Below are 17,167 nucleotides of genomic sequence, written 5' to 3'. Positions count from 1 at the left end.
AATTATGAACATATAGCATGTGAAGTATCACATCCTGCTCTTTTCATGTAATTCTAAATTATAAGCATGTAAAAGATAAGATAAGATAAAATAAAATAAAATAAAATAAAATAAAATAAAATAAAATAAAAGCATGTTTTCTTATACTGGAAACACTTCTTGTTGAAAACCCCAGTAAATATCATGCCAGTTGGACTTTCTTTCTTCCTCCCTCCCTCCCTCCTTCCCTCCCTCCCACCTTTCCTCTCTCTCTGTCTTTCCCTTCCTTTTTCCTCCCTCCCTCCCTTCCTTCCTCCTTCCCTCCATCCATCCCTCCCTCTCTTTCTTCCTCTCTTTCTTTCTCCCTCTTTCTTTTGTTCTTTCTTTCTCCAGTAGGACTTACAAAGTTTGGAACCATTGAGGCCTGCAGGAAGGGTTAAAGATGAAGTTGTATGGGGTGCCTGGGTGGCTCAGTCATTAGGCATCTGACTTTGGTTCAGCTAGGTCATGATCCCAAGGTCCTGGGATCCAGCCCCATGTAGGGCTCCTTGCTCAGCGGGGGAGCCTGCTTCTCCCTCTCCCACTCCTCCTGCTTATGTTCCCTCTCTAGCTGTCTCTCTTTCTGTCAAGTAAATAAATAAAATCTTAAAAAAAAATGACGAAGCTGGAAAATCAGTTCAGGTGAGCCCAAAACCTAAGAGATAAAGCTTTGTGGACCTTATTCCTAAGATGGGGCGTGGGGGGGGGGCTGCAGAACCGAATTGCATGGGCTTGAAGTGTAACCTCAGGGAAGCCTAAGGCGAGAAGGGCAATCTGGGGTCTTGTATCCAGATTGGAGATCACAGGAAATAGGATTTTAGAACTAGGACAGACATTAGCTATCATCTAATATAATAGGCTCATTTACAACTGCAGAAACTAAAGACAGAGGAGACAAATTGACTTTTGTAGGCTCTGGAGTCAGAAGGCCTGGATTTGTCCCTCTTCTCTGCTACTTAATAACACCGGACCATAAGTAGATGCCTTTACCCTCTCTGCGTCTCATTTTCCTCTATGAAAGGAAAATCCAGCATTTAACTTACATGCTTCTTGTGTGGATCAAATCAGATAATCTACAAAAAGCACTTAGCACAGTACCTAACATATGATTAAAAACTCAATAAATGTTACTTTTTCATAGTACTGTAATTATTAGCATGATTGAACTAGCTAGTGACAGAGCTATGACAAGGTCCCAGATCTCCTGATGCAAGCTCGTGCTCTTCTCACGGTATTGAACTAACTTTCAGGGTCCAGAAAAGGTTGAAAGTTGCCTTGAACTTAGTTGGGGTAGCAACTCAAATCTACTTGGGGCTAAACCTGAAGACTTAAGTCTGGGGTCCACTTTATGTCAAAGCACGCTTTTTTTTTTTTTTAAGATTTTATTTATTTGACAGAAAAAGAAAGAGAGAGAGCACAAGCAGGGGGAGCTGCAGAGGAAGAGAGAGAAGCAGACTCCCTGCTGAGCAGGGAGCCTGCCACTCCATAGGACTCAGGGCTCTGCCCCAGGACCCTGGCTGGATCCCAGGACCCCAGCTCAATCCCAGGACCAGGGGATCATGACCTGAGCCGAAGGCAGACACTCTACCGACTGAGCCACCCAGGCACCCCTATGACAGTAAGCTCTTAAGAAAGGTTTGTTAACTGAGAAGTCTCTTAAAACAACGACAGGGTTGGGAGGGTGGTGCTGGCTTCTAAGAGAGGCTTCTAAGGCTTCTAAGAGGACTAGAAATCGTTCACAGAGTCACATAAAGAAGGACTTAGGGAAAAGGGCTACCAAAACTATGTACATTCCATGCATGTCTGCGAAGACCAGAGACAAGTAGAGGTGGTGCTCTCTGAGATTCCTGGAACAATCTCATTGTCACTTTTATTAACCCTTTCATCTTTCCCCATTTACTAGCAAAAACTCCTATACAAACCTGAGGTGGGGGTTGGGTGATTTTTCAGAGCTGGGCAGGATAAGAAAAAAGTGGAGAAATATCTATCCTGATTCAAATTAATAAAGCCGATTTGGCAACAGGGTTGGGGGGTGGCACCCAGGTAGAAAAGTGGGTGGTGGCAGTGAAGGAGGCAAGAGAGTCAGACCCCCCTCTATGATCTTGAGGAAGGAAAAAAAAAGAAACAAATCGTGAATGGGAAGCCAGTTGAGACCATGAACTCTTGAGGTTGCAACTGGGGAAAAGGCCTGCCCGCCTCCACCCATATCCTACCATATCTGTTCATAAGTTATTACTATGGTGGTTTTGGGGGGTCCTCCAGTTAGTCCTCTTCTCTGACCAATGCCTTTTCTATTTTCTGAGGCTACCTGGCTAACTCTGTCCCTTGACTAATGTATATTCTAAGACACCCACAGTAATAAGGTGAATAACCTTGACCTCTCCAGATACGTGTTTTCAAGTAGCAGTGTTTTTACTATTCCACAGATCCTTTAACTCACCCTCGTAAGTCATCTCCTATAGATTATGGTCATTTTCATCTTTCCAGGATTTCAAGGTATACTCTCATCCCAACACTAAAGACTCAGTAAGTATTTGTTAATTGATTTCAGAGTTTATAATCTAGCTGGGGACGTAATACACCCTCACGAAATGAAAAGCTATGTAACCACAAGCCCAAAATTAAAGAATATAAACTGAGTTCACAGAGGTTCAAGAGACGGAAAGCAGATGAGTGATCTGTCAGGTTGGGCTAGGCAGGGAGAGCTTCCAAGAGCACCTCAGTTTTGAGCTTTGAATTGGAAATTCAAGGAGGTGATGGACACGAGTTGGTGGAGAGGTGGACCTTTTGAAAGAAACGCACAAGGGAGACAATGCAAGATATCATTCAAGCGAGGACAGGTGCCCGCCCCACCCTGTCATTTCCCTGTCTCAGCAGCTCTGCAGGATCAGCACATATCAAGCCACACTGCTAGGCACTACACAGACGAGTTAAATTATAGTCCCTGCCCCCTAGGAGTTTGCTGTCTTTTTTTTTAAGATTTTATTTATTTATTTGACAGACAGAGATCACAAGTAGGCAGAGAAGCAGGCAGAGAGAGACGAGAAGCAGGCTCCCCGCTGAGTAGAGAGCCCGATGCGAGACTCGATTCCAGGACCGTGGGATCATGATCTGAGCTGAAGGCAGAGGCTTTAACCCACTGAGCCACCCAGGCGCCCAGGAGTTTGCTGTCTTAACAAGAAAACTGAGACACAGCTGGACAGAAAGTCCCAATGATACATTAAAAAGTTGTTCAAATGTACAAATGTAATGCCTTCAGTTCCTGGTCTCATTCATTCTACCAGCATTTCTCGAATGGGACCTTGGACTGGGGTCACTGAGATACATAAACCTTGCCTCCATCCTAAAGGAGTTCCGTTGAGTGAAGGAGGTATACATGTAAAGAAATCATTACTGTACCATATGGATTATGCTGTAAAACACACAAAGTACTTGGAAATGCAGAAAAGGTAGAAGTCCACCTAAGGGGAACAAGAAAGGTTGAATAGGGATTTTCCAAAATAAGAGACTTGGGGAGGGGATGATGAGAGGGAGGACATCCCAGGAGGTGGAGGGAACAGTAGAAAAGGACAAGCGTTTCTGGGTAATAGTATACAAAACCCTGACTGGTTGGAACTTAGTGTGCCTAGTGAAGGATGAAGCAAGGAAGGTGGGAAGTGGCCTGAACCTGAAGAAACGCGTGTACCTTGCTAGAGAGTTTGAACTTTATCACATAGGCAATAGGGAAAATCAAAGGACGCGTCAAGCCGGGAAATTCTCTGGTCACGTTTAAGTGCCATGATCTCAGTTCTCCTGCCTCCTGGCTGTGACTCTGGGAATGGCACTGAATTTCCAAGCATTCGTGTTTTCATGTACAAAATGGGGTTGATAGCAGTACCTAGCTTACACAGTTGATTTGAGGTGCACATGAGCTAATGTATGTAAAGCAATCAGCGCTGCGCCGCGCACATAGTAAGTGCCCCCATACATTTTAGCTATTATTACCGGGAGTGTTTCTTAGAAGGATAACTTTTGTTGGCAGCATGGAACATAAACCACAGTGGGGGAAAAGACTGATGGCAGAAGGTCCGATTAAGATGATATTGCAATTTAATCCAGTGACAATTAAGGTCTGGAACTGGGATCTGCACGGGATAAGTTAAAGAGATGAAAAGGTGAGACGGAAGTCTAGCTTGGAACACTGGGCAGATCAGGACAAGTGTTAACCAACTTCAGAGATAAGAGTAGCCAGAGTATAGGGGTGTAGGTGCAAGAGCAGTAAAGCGTTCCGTTTGGGACCTTGTTGAATGAGAAGTGAAGCCGCCCAAGATGGGAACCTGCAGAATATCAGTATTTCAGGGGAGGCCAGAAGAGCCAGTGGAGAAAAAGGATCGGTCAACAATCACACTGTCACCATGAATTGCATACGGGGGTGTGTGGGGAGCAGGGTAGAGGAGACACTATCGCCAGTATTTAAGTTGCACTAGTCCTTCACCCAACTACCGAACAAGCATAGCCCATTTTCTGGTCCGTTCTCTGCTTCTTGCCTCTGGGTTTTCTGATTCTTGTAGAGAACGCATTTTTTTCTCCTCCTGCCCTCTGTTCACGGAAAGAGGGAAAGGTCTAGCGCCTCGCAACACGGTCACCTAGGCGACCCGGAGTCACACGGGAGGAGGTGGGAAGGGGGGGGAAGGAGGAAAATGACTTTTAAAGAAAAGAAAAAGTCCGCGACGACCTCTAATAATTAAGGTTCCACCTCCCCATATCCTGCCACGCCGCTCTCCAGCCGCCCTTATCGGGCTCCTGGCCGCGAAGTAAGACGGGAAATGTAGTCCCCTAAGGCTGACCAGGGTGGCACGACTGAAGAACTCGGTTTCCCAATCGGCTCTCGAGGCGCGTGCGCAGATGGCTGCCCGGGCGAGTGGTAAACAGAGACGTCAGGCGGGGGCTGCTGCTCCGAGCAAAACAAAAAGGGAACCCGGGGGTGGGGGGGTGCTGATTGGGGAATTGGTGCGGGAGAGAGGCTGGGGCCGCGGGGCCGCGGGCCCTATTAAGAGTGGAGGGCAGGGAAGAGGCGGGGGGAGGGGCAGCTAGGGGAGGGGCGAGTGACGCGGGGGAGCGGGGCGTTGGGGAGGGCAGTGATCCGGGTGGAGGAAATTTGGGAGGAGTGTCCGGGGGGCAGCAACTTAAAAGGGGGAGGGAACTGCGGCTAAGGAGACGTTCGGTGATGGGAGCGCAATGTATGAGGGGATACTGTGGCTCAGGTTTAAAAGAGCAGGAAGCTGAGAGGTTGGAGAAAAAGTGTCTTCGCTAGGCGGAGGTTACAGGTGGTGCCTCGGAAAGAGCTCCGAGGCTGTCCGCTTGTAGTCGAGAAGACGATCGGAGAACTGTGTGGAAGGGACAGCTTGGGGGCTAGCGTCCTGGGGCGAGGGGGGGAAGTTCGCGACTTTCTGAGGACTGGCAGGAATGTGCCTCCTGGCCCTCGGTGCTTCCCCCCTGGGGGGAGGCATCGCGAGGGACGGTGGCAGACTCCTCTGAACGCTGAGCGGCGGAGGTCCAACTCCACGTATGGATCCAAGGAATGAGAATTCAGCCACAGAGGCTGCCGCGATCATAGACCTCGATCCCGACTTCGAACCCCAGAGCCGTCCTCGCTCCTGCACCTGGCCCCTTCCCCGACCGGAGATCTCTACTGAGACAGCTGAGCCGCCTGAGCCGCCCGAGGTGGAGCCAGGTCTGGGAGACAAGGTACTCACGGAGGGGCACTCAGAGCCGACCCTGTTGCCCTCCCAGCTCCCAGAGCCGGCAGGGGGCCCCCAGCCCGGGATCCTGGGGGCTGTAACAGGTCCTCGGAAGGGAGGCTCCCGCCGGAATGCCTGGGGAAATCAGTCATATGCAGAACTCATCAGCCAGGCCATTGAAAGCGCCCCCGAGAAGCGACTGACACTCGCCCAGATCTATGAGTGGATGGTCCGCACTGTGCCCTACTTCAAGGACAAGGGTGACAGCAACAGCTCCGCAGGATGGAAGGTAACTATGACCCCCTTACCTCGGTCCCAATACCATCTGCCCCTGGGCCCCCTAGCCTCCTTACTGCCATTCTGGGGCCCCTTTTATGACCCCACCCCAGGGAGCCACCTTCAAATCCTCAATTACACAAACATTTACTTAGGACATAGTATATGCCGCTGCTCAGGGCTTGATGCTGGAGGATCGCAGATGAATAAGACACTGTCCTTGCCTTGGAGAAAATTGAATTCTCTGCTCGCTGCTCAACACTTCCAGCACTTTGGCTTGAGCTGCCCCAGACACTTATTCCCACAGAGAAGTCTTTATCCTATGTACAGCAGGAACTGTGTGGATTCCCCACATGAACCTAGCCTTCCCTCCTCCCCCACCTCCCACCCCAACACCTTTTCTCCCATTCCTGTGGGATTACCTGGATTCCCCGATTGCCTCTCAATACCTCAGGGTAGAGGTACTGTTGTAGAATGCCTCTACCCAAGAAGAGGTGGTTGAGTGGCCTAGGTGAAAAAGGTGATACTCATGAGGTAAAGTGGCTGCTTTTATGGACCAGGAGGGAATAAAAAAGGGCCATGAGCGGCTACCTGCCTTGGTTTACCCCATAGTGCTAGGAAACTCTCCCTAGTAAGGGGCTATCTAAGTCTGGGGTGGCGGGGGCGGGAGGGAGATTTTTCATTTACCGTTGAGGAATAATAGTTATGAAAAAAAAAGATAGGGTCCTGACCTGAGAGCACAAGGTTGGGCGTTCGCTTGACCTTCCACGAAGAAACTGTGAGGAAAGATCTTGCTAGATGCTCTGGAAACTTGTCCGGAGGAATATAGGACTCTTAATCACGAAATGGGGAGCTTCGGCCCCTTGGCATCTTGCACCCCCATAGGTGGTGAGATCAGCATACAAGGAAGTAGAGAAGGTTGAATGAGCAGAGGGTCTTCCCCTAGGTATAGGAGATTGAGGGATCAGATCTGCACTATCCCTAGGAGATGGGCTGGACACAAAACAGGACAGCTGACTGAGACCCTTGGCACTATTTCTGGGTAGACTGCCACGCCACAGTCTCAGCTCCTAAAGAGCTCCCCTCCTTGGACCCAGCCTACACAGCTGTTTTTTCTTTTCCCTTAGGTTCATTTTCCCGGGTAGAAGAAATAATCATGAGTTGTTAGTTATGCTGTGGGAGTGTAGTCCTTCCTTATAATGTTCACTGATTGGCGGATTTTTAGTTTACAAAGTAGTTTTTACGTTTTTTTGTTTTATTTATCTTCACAGCAGTTCTGAGATTCCACATTTTACATATGGGGAAACTAAGGTATAGAAAGGTCCGGAAACTAAGGTATAGAAAGGTCAGGAAACTTGCCCGATATCAGTAGAGCAAGGACCTGAACTCAGGTCTAACTAGAAATCATATCGTCTTTCTGCTAGTCCGTGAGGCCCAAATTCTCTTCATTGGAATAATGGCAAAGCCAAATCAGGCTGAGGTTGGGGCCTCCCAGCCTCTGACCCCCCCCACCGCCTCCCCACTCCAAGGGGTAAGCCTCAGGGCCTGAACTGGCTCCTCTGGTGATGTGCCAAGATTACTCCAAGCCCACCAGGGGGTGGCCCTCACTTAGAACAAGAAAGCTTTGTTTAGGTGGCTTGGGGGAACAATTAGGAGTCACCCCCCTCAACCCCGATTCCAACAGGTAAGAATTCTAGGCTTCTAGGGAGCTGACCTCTCCAGGTAGGAGGATGTACTGTGGACTAGTTCTGAGGTCTAAAGAAGAGGGATTAAACAAATGGGCCTCATGGGTACCGAGTGTAGAGAGAGGAATGGATCTTCTCAGTAGAGCCACAGCTGAAGGACAAAAAGGGGGGAGGTCCCAGTGCCAGAAGTCATGGGGGTGCTTGGTTACTGAGGCTGGACGGTTAATGTCTAGATGGACAAGTGTCTGTTCCTTCAAGGAACGAGGAGTACCAGTGCAGCCGAGGTAGTAGCCGTTCCTGAAGTGTCCCAGAGAGACAAGGAGTTCTTTGGCTACAGAACTCTGGAACATGAAGCTACTTCAGCATCTCTCCCCAGGCAGAGGGTCTCCTTATCTGGAGCACCAGTCAGAGCCTCAGCCTCTAGTAGCTCCAAGCCCTTCTGGGCTCCTCCCAAGTTTCTAAACACCAAAGAGCTCCATGTGGGAGGTCAAATGCCCCTAAGGTTGGAGATCTTAGGCACAAATTCCTGAGGAGAAGTAGGGGAAAGGAGGTGGGACAGAGAAGGAAGGTTGGGGGGGGGCACAAAAGGATGGTGTAACTAGCCTGGGGCAACCAGTAGAAAGAAGCTGCTCTGGGGGCTCAAGAAGCTGCCAATCTCGGCTCCCTGGGCCCCTGGGAAAAAAAAAAACTTTATCTCTAGCAGAATATCAGCAGTGAGGGAGGAAGGGAGAACAGAGGGGAGGGAAGGAGGGAGGGAGAAGGTGCTTCCAATACCCAAGGTGCTCCAAAGCTGATAGAGCCTCAAGGGGAGGCTCACTATTGTCACCCAAGGGCCACCCTCCAATGAGGCAACAAGGTGCTGATTATGTGCTGGGAACTTGGCACTCCGAGCACACGCTGTTGAGGGCTGCCAGACTGCACAACATGATCTGTGCCATGGGCGCATATACTCCATGAGACTAATTATGTGAAATTGAAAATAATACAATATAGGTTGGGTAAGGTTGTGGGGAACAGATTAAAAATACCATGTGAGAGATTTGGCTGCAAAAGCCAAGCAACCACTTAACAGAAGAGAGGGGACTTATACTTGGCCTGGAGGAACGAGCAGAATTTACAGAAGGGAGATCCTTCCTGGGACGAGGAGGGAGGGAGAAGGGAACGTGCCTTGTGTATCTGAGGCACAGAGAGGAGCCTGGCCTGAATGTAGTTGAGCCCATCTGCCCAAGGACAGAGGAATGAGAAAAAAAAAAAGGGCAGGGGGGGTGGAAATCTTCAAATCCTATGGAGAGCTGGGGCTCAAATGCCCCATGGGAAGTAGAGCGCCCGCTCCCCTGGGGTTCCAGCCCGTCAGCCTATTCAGAGAACTGGCTCAAGACATCTGGAGACAGGGTGGGTCAGTCTTGGGCTGGTGTTAGGCCACTGTCCCAGAACTCCAAATGAGCCTACACTCAAGGAAAGTGGTTGTAGCCGTGGAATTCTTTCCCATCTAATCCCAGTTCTTGCGGAATCAGGAGCATGTCTCCCCAGTAAATGCCCACCAGCGCCAGACAGCTCCCCCAGAGACCTGGGAGGAATGCAGTGCTGTGAGCTTTTCCAGAGCGGGCCCAGTGCCCTCAGCAGTAGGTGGTTAACTCAGCTTGTCTCCTGGGCCCTTGTGCAGCGAAGTCCGGAGCAGCAAAGGCCGAACATCTTGTCTTCGGGTGGGAACTGTGTATGGTCTCCCCCCCCCCCCCCCCTCCCCACCTTTGCTTGCTTCCACCCCCTCCCCTTGCCGCGGGGTTAATAGCTCTGGGTTTCCAGGAATGCCCCTGCTCTGTCCCAGCGTGCTTTGAGGCGGAGCCGCTGGCCACTAGCCTCCCTGCACGTACCTCATGCCCCCTTTCCCACTGCCTCTGCCCCCTCCAGAACTCCATCCGCCACAACCTGTCCCTGCACAGCAAGTTCATCAAGGTTCACAATGAGGCTACTGGCAAGAGCTCCTGGTGGATGCTGAATCCTGAAGGAGGCAAGAGTGGCAAGGCTCCCCGCCGCCGGGCAGCCTCCATGGATAGCAGCAGCAAGCTGCTTCGGGGCCGCAGCAAGGCCCCCAAGAAGAAACCTGCCGTGCTGCCAGCTCCACCTGAAGGTGCCACTCCAACGAGCCCGGTCGGCCACTTTGCCAAGTGGTCAGGGAGCCCTTGCTCGCGAAACCGTGAAGAAGCCGATGTGTGGACCACCTTCCGTCCACGAAGCAGTTCCAACGCCAGCACGGTCAGCACTCGGCACTCCCCCATGAGGCCAGAGTCCGAGGTGCTTGCGGAGGGGGAGATGCCAGCCTCAGTTAGCAGCTATGCCGGAGGTGTCCCTCCCACCCTAAATGAAGATCTCGAGCTGTTAGATGGGCTCAATCTCACATCGTCCCATTCCCTGCTCTCTCGGAGTAGTCTCTCCGGCTTCTCTTTGCAGCATCCTGGGGGGACGGGGCCCTTGCACACCTACAGCACCTCCCTCTTCAGCCCAGCAGAGGGGCCCCTGGCAGCTGGAGAAGGGTGCTTCGCAAGTTCCCAGTCTCTGGAGGCCCTGCTCACCTCCGATACACCACCACCCCCCTCTGATGTGCTCATGACCCAGGTAGACCCCATTCTATCCCAGGCTCCGACACTTCTGCTGCTGGGGGGGCTGCCTTCCTCCAGCAAGCTAGCCACGGGAGTCGGCCTCTGTCCCAAGCCACTAGAGGCCCCGGGCCCCAGTGGTCTGGTTCCCACCCTGTCTATGATAGCACCACCTTCAGTCATGGCAGGGGCTCCCATCCCCAAACCGCTGGGGGCTCCTGTGCTCACACCCAGTACTGAAGCTGCAGGCCAAGATCGAATGCCTCAGGATCTAGATCTTGACATGTATATGGAGAACCTGGAGTGCGACATGGATAACATCATCAGTGACCTCATGGATGGGGGCGAGGGACTGGACTTCAACTTCGAGCCAGGTAGGACACCTCTTCGTCCACAGTAGCATCTCATGGGCTACAGCCACTCCTAGGTGCTCTGCTTGTGCCATGATCTGAGCCAGAGGGGGCTTTAGGACAGGTTGGTGGGGGGGGTGGCGGGAGCCCCTGGGGAATGGGAGGGAGGGTGTCCTATGAGAGGGGGCACCCCTCAGCAGTGCCCGCCCCTAGCAGCAGCGCAGGAGAGATGGGGGAAGGGCTGTCTCTTTGTTTTTTTTTTGGGGGGGTGGACCTTAATGGTGGAGAGTTGTCATGCCCCAGATGACCCTCTTACCTTGTCTCCCATCTCTCCTTCCCACAGATCCCTGAGCCACGGCTGGAAGCTTTGTCCTCCCCTGCTTCGGTGGTGGGGCCAGGCGTGCCTCTTTAGCCACTCTTTACCCTTGACCCCTCCCTGGGAATTCGGGACCCTGCTTTAGAGCTAGGGTGGGGTCTGCTCCCATGGGTGTTGAGGAAATTACAAAGATAAAGCTGCCCCATATGGGAACTATGGAGGGAGGGAGGGAAGGGGGTGGGGGAAAGGGAAAGGGTTTCTTCTCACTGTGCCAATTAGGGGGTGAGGCCCCCTCTTGGGAGCCATCCTTGGCTCCCTCCATTCCCACCCCCCTAGGTTTTACATCAGGGGTGGGCAATGCTGTTGGAAATGTGAAGTCACCAGTGGCCTTACCCCTGCCTTTGGGAGCAGGATCTTTTGTAGTCTTATCTGAGCTGGTCCAGGCTGGTTTAAGCCTGGGATTTTTATTCGGTGGCCCCCTAGGCCAGTGGGGTGGGGTGGGTAGGGTGGGTTAGTAGGGACCTGGAAGGGCCAAGGTCTGAGCACCGGAGGGGCTCACTGGGCCAAATCACCCTTGGAAGGCTGCAGATAACAGAAAGGCTTTTTGTAAACTTTTAAAGACATATAAACACAAATATAGAGATTTTTAACAGTGGCAAGGTGCTAGTGATGGGGAGAATGCTTTTTTTTTCTTTCTGAAGGCTTTGTCATAGTGACACGATGCAAACACTACAGACATTACTTGGGGAAACACAGGAAGTGGGGGGGGGGGGAGAGCTCCAGGCTGCCACAGAGCAGAGCGGCAGGGGTGCAACAGTGGACAGCAGTACCCAGAGAGGGGAAAGTTCTGGGAGATGCCCAGAACAAGGTCTGCATGCACCTGGCTTAGAGATTCCCTGTGGAAAAGGCTAAGCCAGGCCCCCTTGTTCAACTTGTGTCTGGGAGTGTGTGGTGTTGGGGGCGTAGTCACACTCCAGCATGACCCACTGCTGATTAGCCCTATGGTGGGAGAGTGCATGGAAGGCCTGGAATTAGTTTGTGGCCTGGAAAGGGGTGGGAGGGGTGGGGGAGAAGAGGAGGGAAGGATTTAGGGTGGTAAAGTTAGGCACAGAGACCTCCCTGTTCCAGGCCCCTGACAGCTGTCCCTGCCCTTCTTCCCCTTGCCTGACTACAGGGGTTATGTGGAAGTGTGTGCGGTGGCAGGCAGGGGTGGGGGGGTGGAACAGGGAATGGGGAGCTGGGGAGCTTGGCTGAGGGTCTGGGAAATGAGCAGGGATGGAGGGGAATGTGGATCAGGTTTACTAGCACCTGCCAGGGTGGCCATCTGGGCCGCCTCCTCCACCCCAGCCCCCAAAGCAGCCCCTCCCCCAGTCCCCTTTGCGTTGTCCCCTCCCCCACCCCTGCTGTGGGTTCCCATCATTTCCTGTGTCAGCGCCTGGCCTACCCAGATTGTATCATGTGCTAGATTGGAGTGGGGAAGTGTGTCAAATCAATAAATGAATAAATTCAATAAATGCCTATAACCAGCTCTGGTTTCTGCTGCCTTGGTGCTCCCCTCGGATAAGGGGGAGGGTGGGGGAAGGGGGAAGACAGACAGGACTGGCAGGAGGGACTACTCAGAGGCTGAGAGGTGTGGGGTGGGGAGATTTCAGCAGGGGGAGTTGGTGGATTGGGGTGGGGAGAGGGAAGATGCCCAACCGTCACTGAACCCCAGCAGTAGTGGGCGGGCTGTGATAGGCCTCTCAAGGGGAGGTAGTCTGGTTGGAGAAGACCCCTCCCCCTACTCTGTCCCTCAAAGGCTCATTGTACCGGACTTCACAGTCTTGCTTCACCCCCACCCATGTGCTCACCCCAGCCCTCTCCTGCCACTTCCACCCACCCTCGGAGCTTTCATGGCGCCAGGGCCACACTTAAACCTTGGTGCTGATATGGGGGGAAGGAGTTTTTCTTGAAGAAGGGACCTCAGGTTGCATTCCAGTAATTTCATACCTCGTATTACTGCTCTCACTTGGTCACTTTATTTAGTTAGCGATGTTTATCCCTTCTACTGAAGAAGTCCGCTCTGGTCCTAAAGGTCGGACCCCTGCGAGTGGGCCCCTCTTCATCTGATCTTCCGGTTGATTTGGACTAGAAAAGGAAAGGGTCCATAAGTAGATAAAGAGGACCCTCAGGGAAGCTAAGGCCAGTGGCAGGCCAGGCGGAGAGAGGTTGGAGGCAGGTCTTGGGCGTGGACATTGGATTTGGAAAGGAAACTCATGGAGGGGGGAATGGGTGTGGGAGCCTTGGGTTGGCTGGTAGGGAAAGGGGGGTGCAAGGACAGACCACATTTGGGGAGTCTTACTGGGAGGTTCATGGAGGATTCAATAGGAACAACTTTCTTGGCTTCTTGGCTTCTAAGCAATTTCACTCGGCTCCTCTCCAGGATGTCGCATTGTGTGCGCAAGGCATCTGAGAACGAGAAAAAGGCGCCCCCACCTCTGAGGACTAGAGGCCTTACCTACCCATTCCATCCCATCCCATCATTCTAGCCATCACTTGGAGTAACTGGGCCCAAGGCTCGGCGGAAGAGTGGTCTGAAGATGCCTAAGTTTTGCTCTTTTCAGTGGGAACTGGAACACCAAGACTCCAAGAGAAAAGGATGAAGGTGAAGATGGAAACAACGGGGTGGGATAGGGAGAATATATCAAGACAGTGCCCAAGAAATGGGGAGAAGAGTAAGGGTGAGTGACACGCGCCACTCTGGCCGGTTTGAGTGAAACATCCATCCTTAAGTGGACCTAGGCCTTGTTCCCCTCTCCTTTTCCTAGGATCCTGCTTTATTACGCCACTCCCACTCCACAAAGACAATGTACTCTGTCACCCCGCTATGTACCGTACTTCCTCCATCCCGCTCCTTACCAATTAGCTCAGGTTCTGGATTCTTCAGGAGAGGCACAAAAGCTCTGTAGGCGTTCTCCAGTCGGGTTCCTATGAACACAGCAGTGTGCTATTCCCAGCCCCTGTCACCCCGTCTCCACCCTTCCAAAGACGGAGATTTCCGGAACCTAACACTTGAAGTTACTGTGACCTGATGTACCCGATTTCACCCCCTCAGGTCCAAGCCAGGTGCTGGGGAGGGGCTAATATGCGTCAACCCACCCTATTGTCATAGAGGCAATGCTCTTTCTTGGGCTGACTGGAGATGGTCAGTTTGGACCTGGGTGAGGGTCAAGGTTCACAACCCATTTTGGACAAGGTTCACAATTCATTTTGAGGGCCCCACCCTGTCTTTCAGGAATGCTCCCAAACCTCTACCTGGTGCTCCACGCTCCACCTTACAAATGTAGTAGGTGTTGCGAGCAGTAAGGAATTTGCTGGCATAGTCTCCAGGGGTCTTCATCAGGAAAAGCAACTTCATTGTCCCTGTTTCATCACACAAATCAATGGTGTCTGGAGGGAGACCACAGGGTAAATGAGGCCCTTGAGGAAGGAGAGTGGGAGCAGAAAGGGCACTGATCCTATCCTGAATGGGTTGGAAGAAGCTGTTGGATTCCAAGAGCTCTTTTCTTGCCAGTCGGAGGGCTTGGGGGCTGGAAAAGACCCTGCGGACTTTCTAACTCTTGGCCTTTAGTCCCCTCCCCCCCAACTCCTCACCTGTTTTAGGCAACCCTACTTTACTGCGGGTGTAATGCAGCAACAGAAGGACAGAGCAATTGGTATTGACCAGAAACTGCTGATTATCTGAGAAGACATGGGATGGGGCACACAGCCCTTCTCTAGTTATACCATCCCTGTGACCATCCCCCACTGCCCTCAACCCCCCCACAAGCCCCACATACAGACTCCAGCTCTGTGATACCCCTCACCTCCATGTTTGATGAAAATAAACATGCTCTCAGGATCTTCTTACTCTTCAGACAGAGGCCTGATGAGTCATTTGGAACAAGAGTGTTCTAGAGGTCCTGGGAGTGGGGGCAAGTGGGCCCATAGGGCTGGGGGTCTGGAGAGGTCGGTGGATCACATAGGCTGAAGAGGCCCCAGACTGGGCAGGCAGGAGAGAGCTATTGGCAGTTGTGGATAACCAGCATCCCTAGGGGTGGGGCCTGAGGCTGCAGTTGAGGGATTATGAGGTCAGAAGTGGTATATGTGGCAGAAGGTGGAGTAAGGATAGGGAGAGAAGAACCTGGGTGGGGTCTGTGACAGATTTGCTGGGGTTGGGGGCAACAAGGTAAATCTCATTTGAAAATGCATCCTGCGGGGCACCATCAGTGGGGTAAGCATCTGACTCTAGGTTTTGGCTCAGATGGAGAGCTCAGGGTCCTGGGATCAAAGCCTGCACGTTGCGCTCCTCCACGCTCAGTGCGGAGTCAGCTTGTCCTCTCCCTCTGCTCCTCCCCACCCCCAATAAATAAATAAAATTGTTTAAAAAATAAAATAAGGGGTGCATGGGTGGCTCAGTCAGTTGGGGAAGGCGGTCTGCCTTTGGCTCAAGTCATGATCCTGGGGACCTGGGATCAAGCCCCGTATCAGGCTCCCTGCTCGGTGGGGAGCCTGCTTCTTCTCCCTCTCCTTCTGCCATTCCCCCTGCTTGTGCCTTCTGGCTCTATCTCTCTGTCAAATAAATACACAAAAACTTTTAAGAATAAACAAACAAATAAATAAATAAGATGAAACGAAATGAAATGAAATGTATGCTAATAGAACTGCAGGACACCTAGAGAAAAGTCAAGTTTCTCGAACGCCACTCTTCTCTAGTTAATTTGTGGTACTACTGCTTCCACATCATTTCATCTACTACTCCTTTTTCCTACTGTCAGCCCCATGCCTCACACCCTCCTTGGACCCCACATTTCCCTTGCTCCCCGCCCCAACAACAGACATTCTTGACGATTATCAACAGAAGCTTTATTTCTCATTGCTTGGAGCATAATTGAGGGTTAGATGGAAAGAGGGAGGGAAGGACGGAGGGCCTGTGGGAGAAAGAATCCTGCAAGGAGGAGGAGGAGGGGCTGGAGCAGGGAAGACCAGACGCATGTACAGGGCAAAAGGGGCAATTGGACCATAGGAAATGTTGAATGGGGGGGTGGGTGGAGGCAGAGGGAAGTTATAGGGGGCATAAAATTCAGAATCAGCCACAGGGGGGCGAGGTGAGCATTGGACCCAGGCTAGTTTGAGGAGGAGAAGTTAGTACAACTTAGGACTCCAGGACTCTGGGGGTTCAGTCAGGGTATCAGGGCTCTGGTTTCAGGTTTCAGGGTGTAACATGGGGGAGCCCAGTAGGGGCTATGCTGGCTGCAAGGGGAGCCCCCAGGCCCCTCCCCTGGAGCCCCTCCTTTTGGGGGAATCTCACTGACGTGACAAAGCCATTCACTGTAGTCTGGCTGCAAGCTCTCCGCCAGGCCCTTGGACACTCCACTCCAGGCCTAAAGACAGATATCTCCAGGTCAAGGGTCAATTAGGGGCAGGGACTCAAGGACCCCAGGCTCTGGACCAAGGGAGCTCTTGCAAGGTCTGCAACTCCTGGGATTACAGAAGGCACACACAGACTCCCGGGGAGGGGGAGCCCATACCATGGTTTCCATCTACCCCACCCAATCTGTATAATCCGTTCTTCTGTGCATCTCTCTCCATCTAGCCCCTCCCCCCACTGACTGGCCACATCCTGACAGTTAGTACAGGCCCCCTCCCCTCTCCTCTGCCCACCCCCATGCTCTGTCTGACTTGTGGACAGAGGCAGCCAGTAGCTGGCAAACTGCAGTGTGCCTGTGACAATGTTCTCACCGAAAAATTTCCGTGGTATTCGGTAACCAGATCCTCTAGGTTCTTGAGGGTAGGAATTCGGGGAATCGTCCTGGTGGAGAAGAAAGAGGGAGCAGGAGCATGTCGGTTACGCTGTTTTATGACCCTTCTCCCAGCTCTCCCAGACAGAATGAAGGGATTCTGTGTTCCCTGGGCCTGCAGCTTCCTTCCATCGCCATGCCCCCTTGAGTGATCCCTCGTTCCTTACTGTCCCGCTCTCTACTCCTGGAGACCCTGCGACAAGCCTCCAGTACTATTCCTTCCCAGCCACCCCACCTCATTTTCCTGGGATATCTGAAATCTCACCGTTCCAGCCAGCAGTACACACAGATAAGGCTAATAATCAATCCCATGGAGACAAGGGGGATAAGCACAGCTTCCAATGCAAACAACCAAGGATTCTCTACAAAAAAAAAGAAAAAAGAAAAGG

At 52.0% G+C, this 17,167-nt stretch overlaps 3 protein-coding genes across 5 annotated transcripts in view; 1 reads left to right on the top strand and 2 right to left on the bottom strand.

Annotated features, from left to right (window-relative positions):
- Window positions 1-5,157: 5,157 nt before the first annotated feature.
- Window positions 5,158-12,299, top strand: LOC111161038 (forkhead box O4). 3 transcript variants are annotated; one of them, XM_022524490.1, is made up of 3 exons: window positions 5,158-6,027; window positions 9,608-10,667; window positions 10,987-12,299. In XM_022524490.1, the coding sequence occupies exons 1-3, from the start codon at window positions 5,566-5,568 to the stop codon at window positions 10,992-10,994; spliced, it is 1,530 nt and encodes a 509-aa protein (XP_022380198.1). In that variant the 5' UTR covers window positions 5,158-5,565; the 3' UTR covers window positions 10,995-12,299. The 3 variants fall into 3 exon arrangements, with proteins under 3 accessions (XP_022380198.1, XP_022380199.1, XP_022380197.1); XM_022524491.1 differs by lacking the exon at window positions 10,987-12,299 and having other exon boundaries at window positions 5,158-5,745; window positions 5,911-6,027; window positions 9,608-10,738; XM_022524489.1 differs by lacking the exon at window positions 10,987-12,299 and having other exon boundaries at window positions 9,608-10,738.
- Window positions 12,300-12,954: 655 nt separating this feature from the next.
- LOC111161022 (chromosome unknown CXorf65 homolog) lies at window positions 12,955-15,360 on the bottom strand. The gene is made up of 6 exons (XM_022524465.1): window positions 14,805-15,360; window positions 14,593-14,679; window positions 14,254-14,388; window positions 13,858-13,926; window positions 13,301-13,407; window positions 12,955-13,086 (listed from the first exon to the last, which is right to left on the bottom strand). The coding sequence occupies exons 1-6, from the start codon at window positions 14,827-14,829 to the stop codon at window positions 12,985-12,987; spliced, it is 525 nt and encodes a 174-aa protein (XP_022380173.1). The 5' UTR covers window positions 14,830-15,360; the 3' UTR covers window positions 12,955-12,984.
- Window positions 15,361-15,821: 461 nt separating this feature from the next.
- Window positions 15,822-17,167, bottom strand: part of LOC111161041 (interleukin 2 receptor subunit gamma) — a 3,903-nt gene continuing 2,557 nt past the window's right edge. Inside the window, exons 6-8 of the mRNA XM_022524492.1 lie at window positions 17,044-17,140; window positions 16,720-16,789; window positions 15,822-16,361 (exon numbers count right to left, since the gene is read on the bottom strand). Coding sequence (XP_022380200.1) covers window positions 16,161-16,361; window positions 16,720-16,789; window positions 17,044-17,140 — 368 coding nt within the window. The 3' untranslated portion in view covers window positions 15,822-16,160. The remainder of the gene's footprint in view (window positions 16,362-16,719; window positions 16,790-17,043; window positions 17,141-17,167) is intronic.

The sequence above is a fragment of the Enhydra lutris genome, unplaced genomic scaffold (genome assembly GCF_002288905.1).
Source record: "Enhydra lutris kenyoni isolate GAN:26980312 unplaced genomic scaffold, ASM228890v2 scaffoldscaffold81, whole genome shotgun sequence".
Lineage (NCBI taxonomy): Eukaryota > Metazoa > Chordata > Mammalia > Carnivora > Mustelidae > Enhydra > Enhydra lutris.
The sequence above is the reverse complement of the archived record's forward strand: the minus strand, read 5'-3'. Positions and strand labels throughout refer to the sequence as shown.

Coding starts and splice junctions, on each gene's coding strand:
- LOC111161038 (XM_022524489.1), top strand. CDS start 5,566: ATGGATCCAAGGAATGAGAATTCAGCCACAGAGGCTGCCGCGATCATA. Junction 6,028..9,607: donor ACAGCTCCGCAGGATGGAAG/GTAACTATGACC, acceptor TGCCCCCTCCAG/AACTCCATCCGCCACAACCT.
- LOC111161022 (XM_022524465.1), bottom strand. CDS start 14,829: ATGTTTATTTTCATCAAACATGGAG. Junction 14,680..14,804: donor TATTTTCATCAAACATGGAG/GTGAGGGGTATC, acceptor ATGTCTTCTCAG/ATAATCAGCAGTTTCTGGTC. Junction 14,389..14,592: donor AGTAGGGTTGCCTAAAACAG/GTGAGGAGTTGG, acceptor GTCTCCCTCCAG/ACACCATTGATTTGTGTGAT.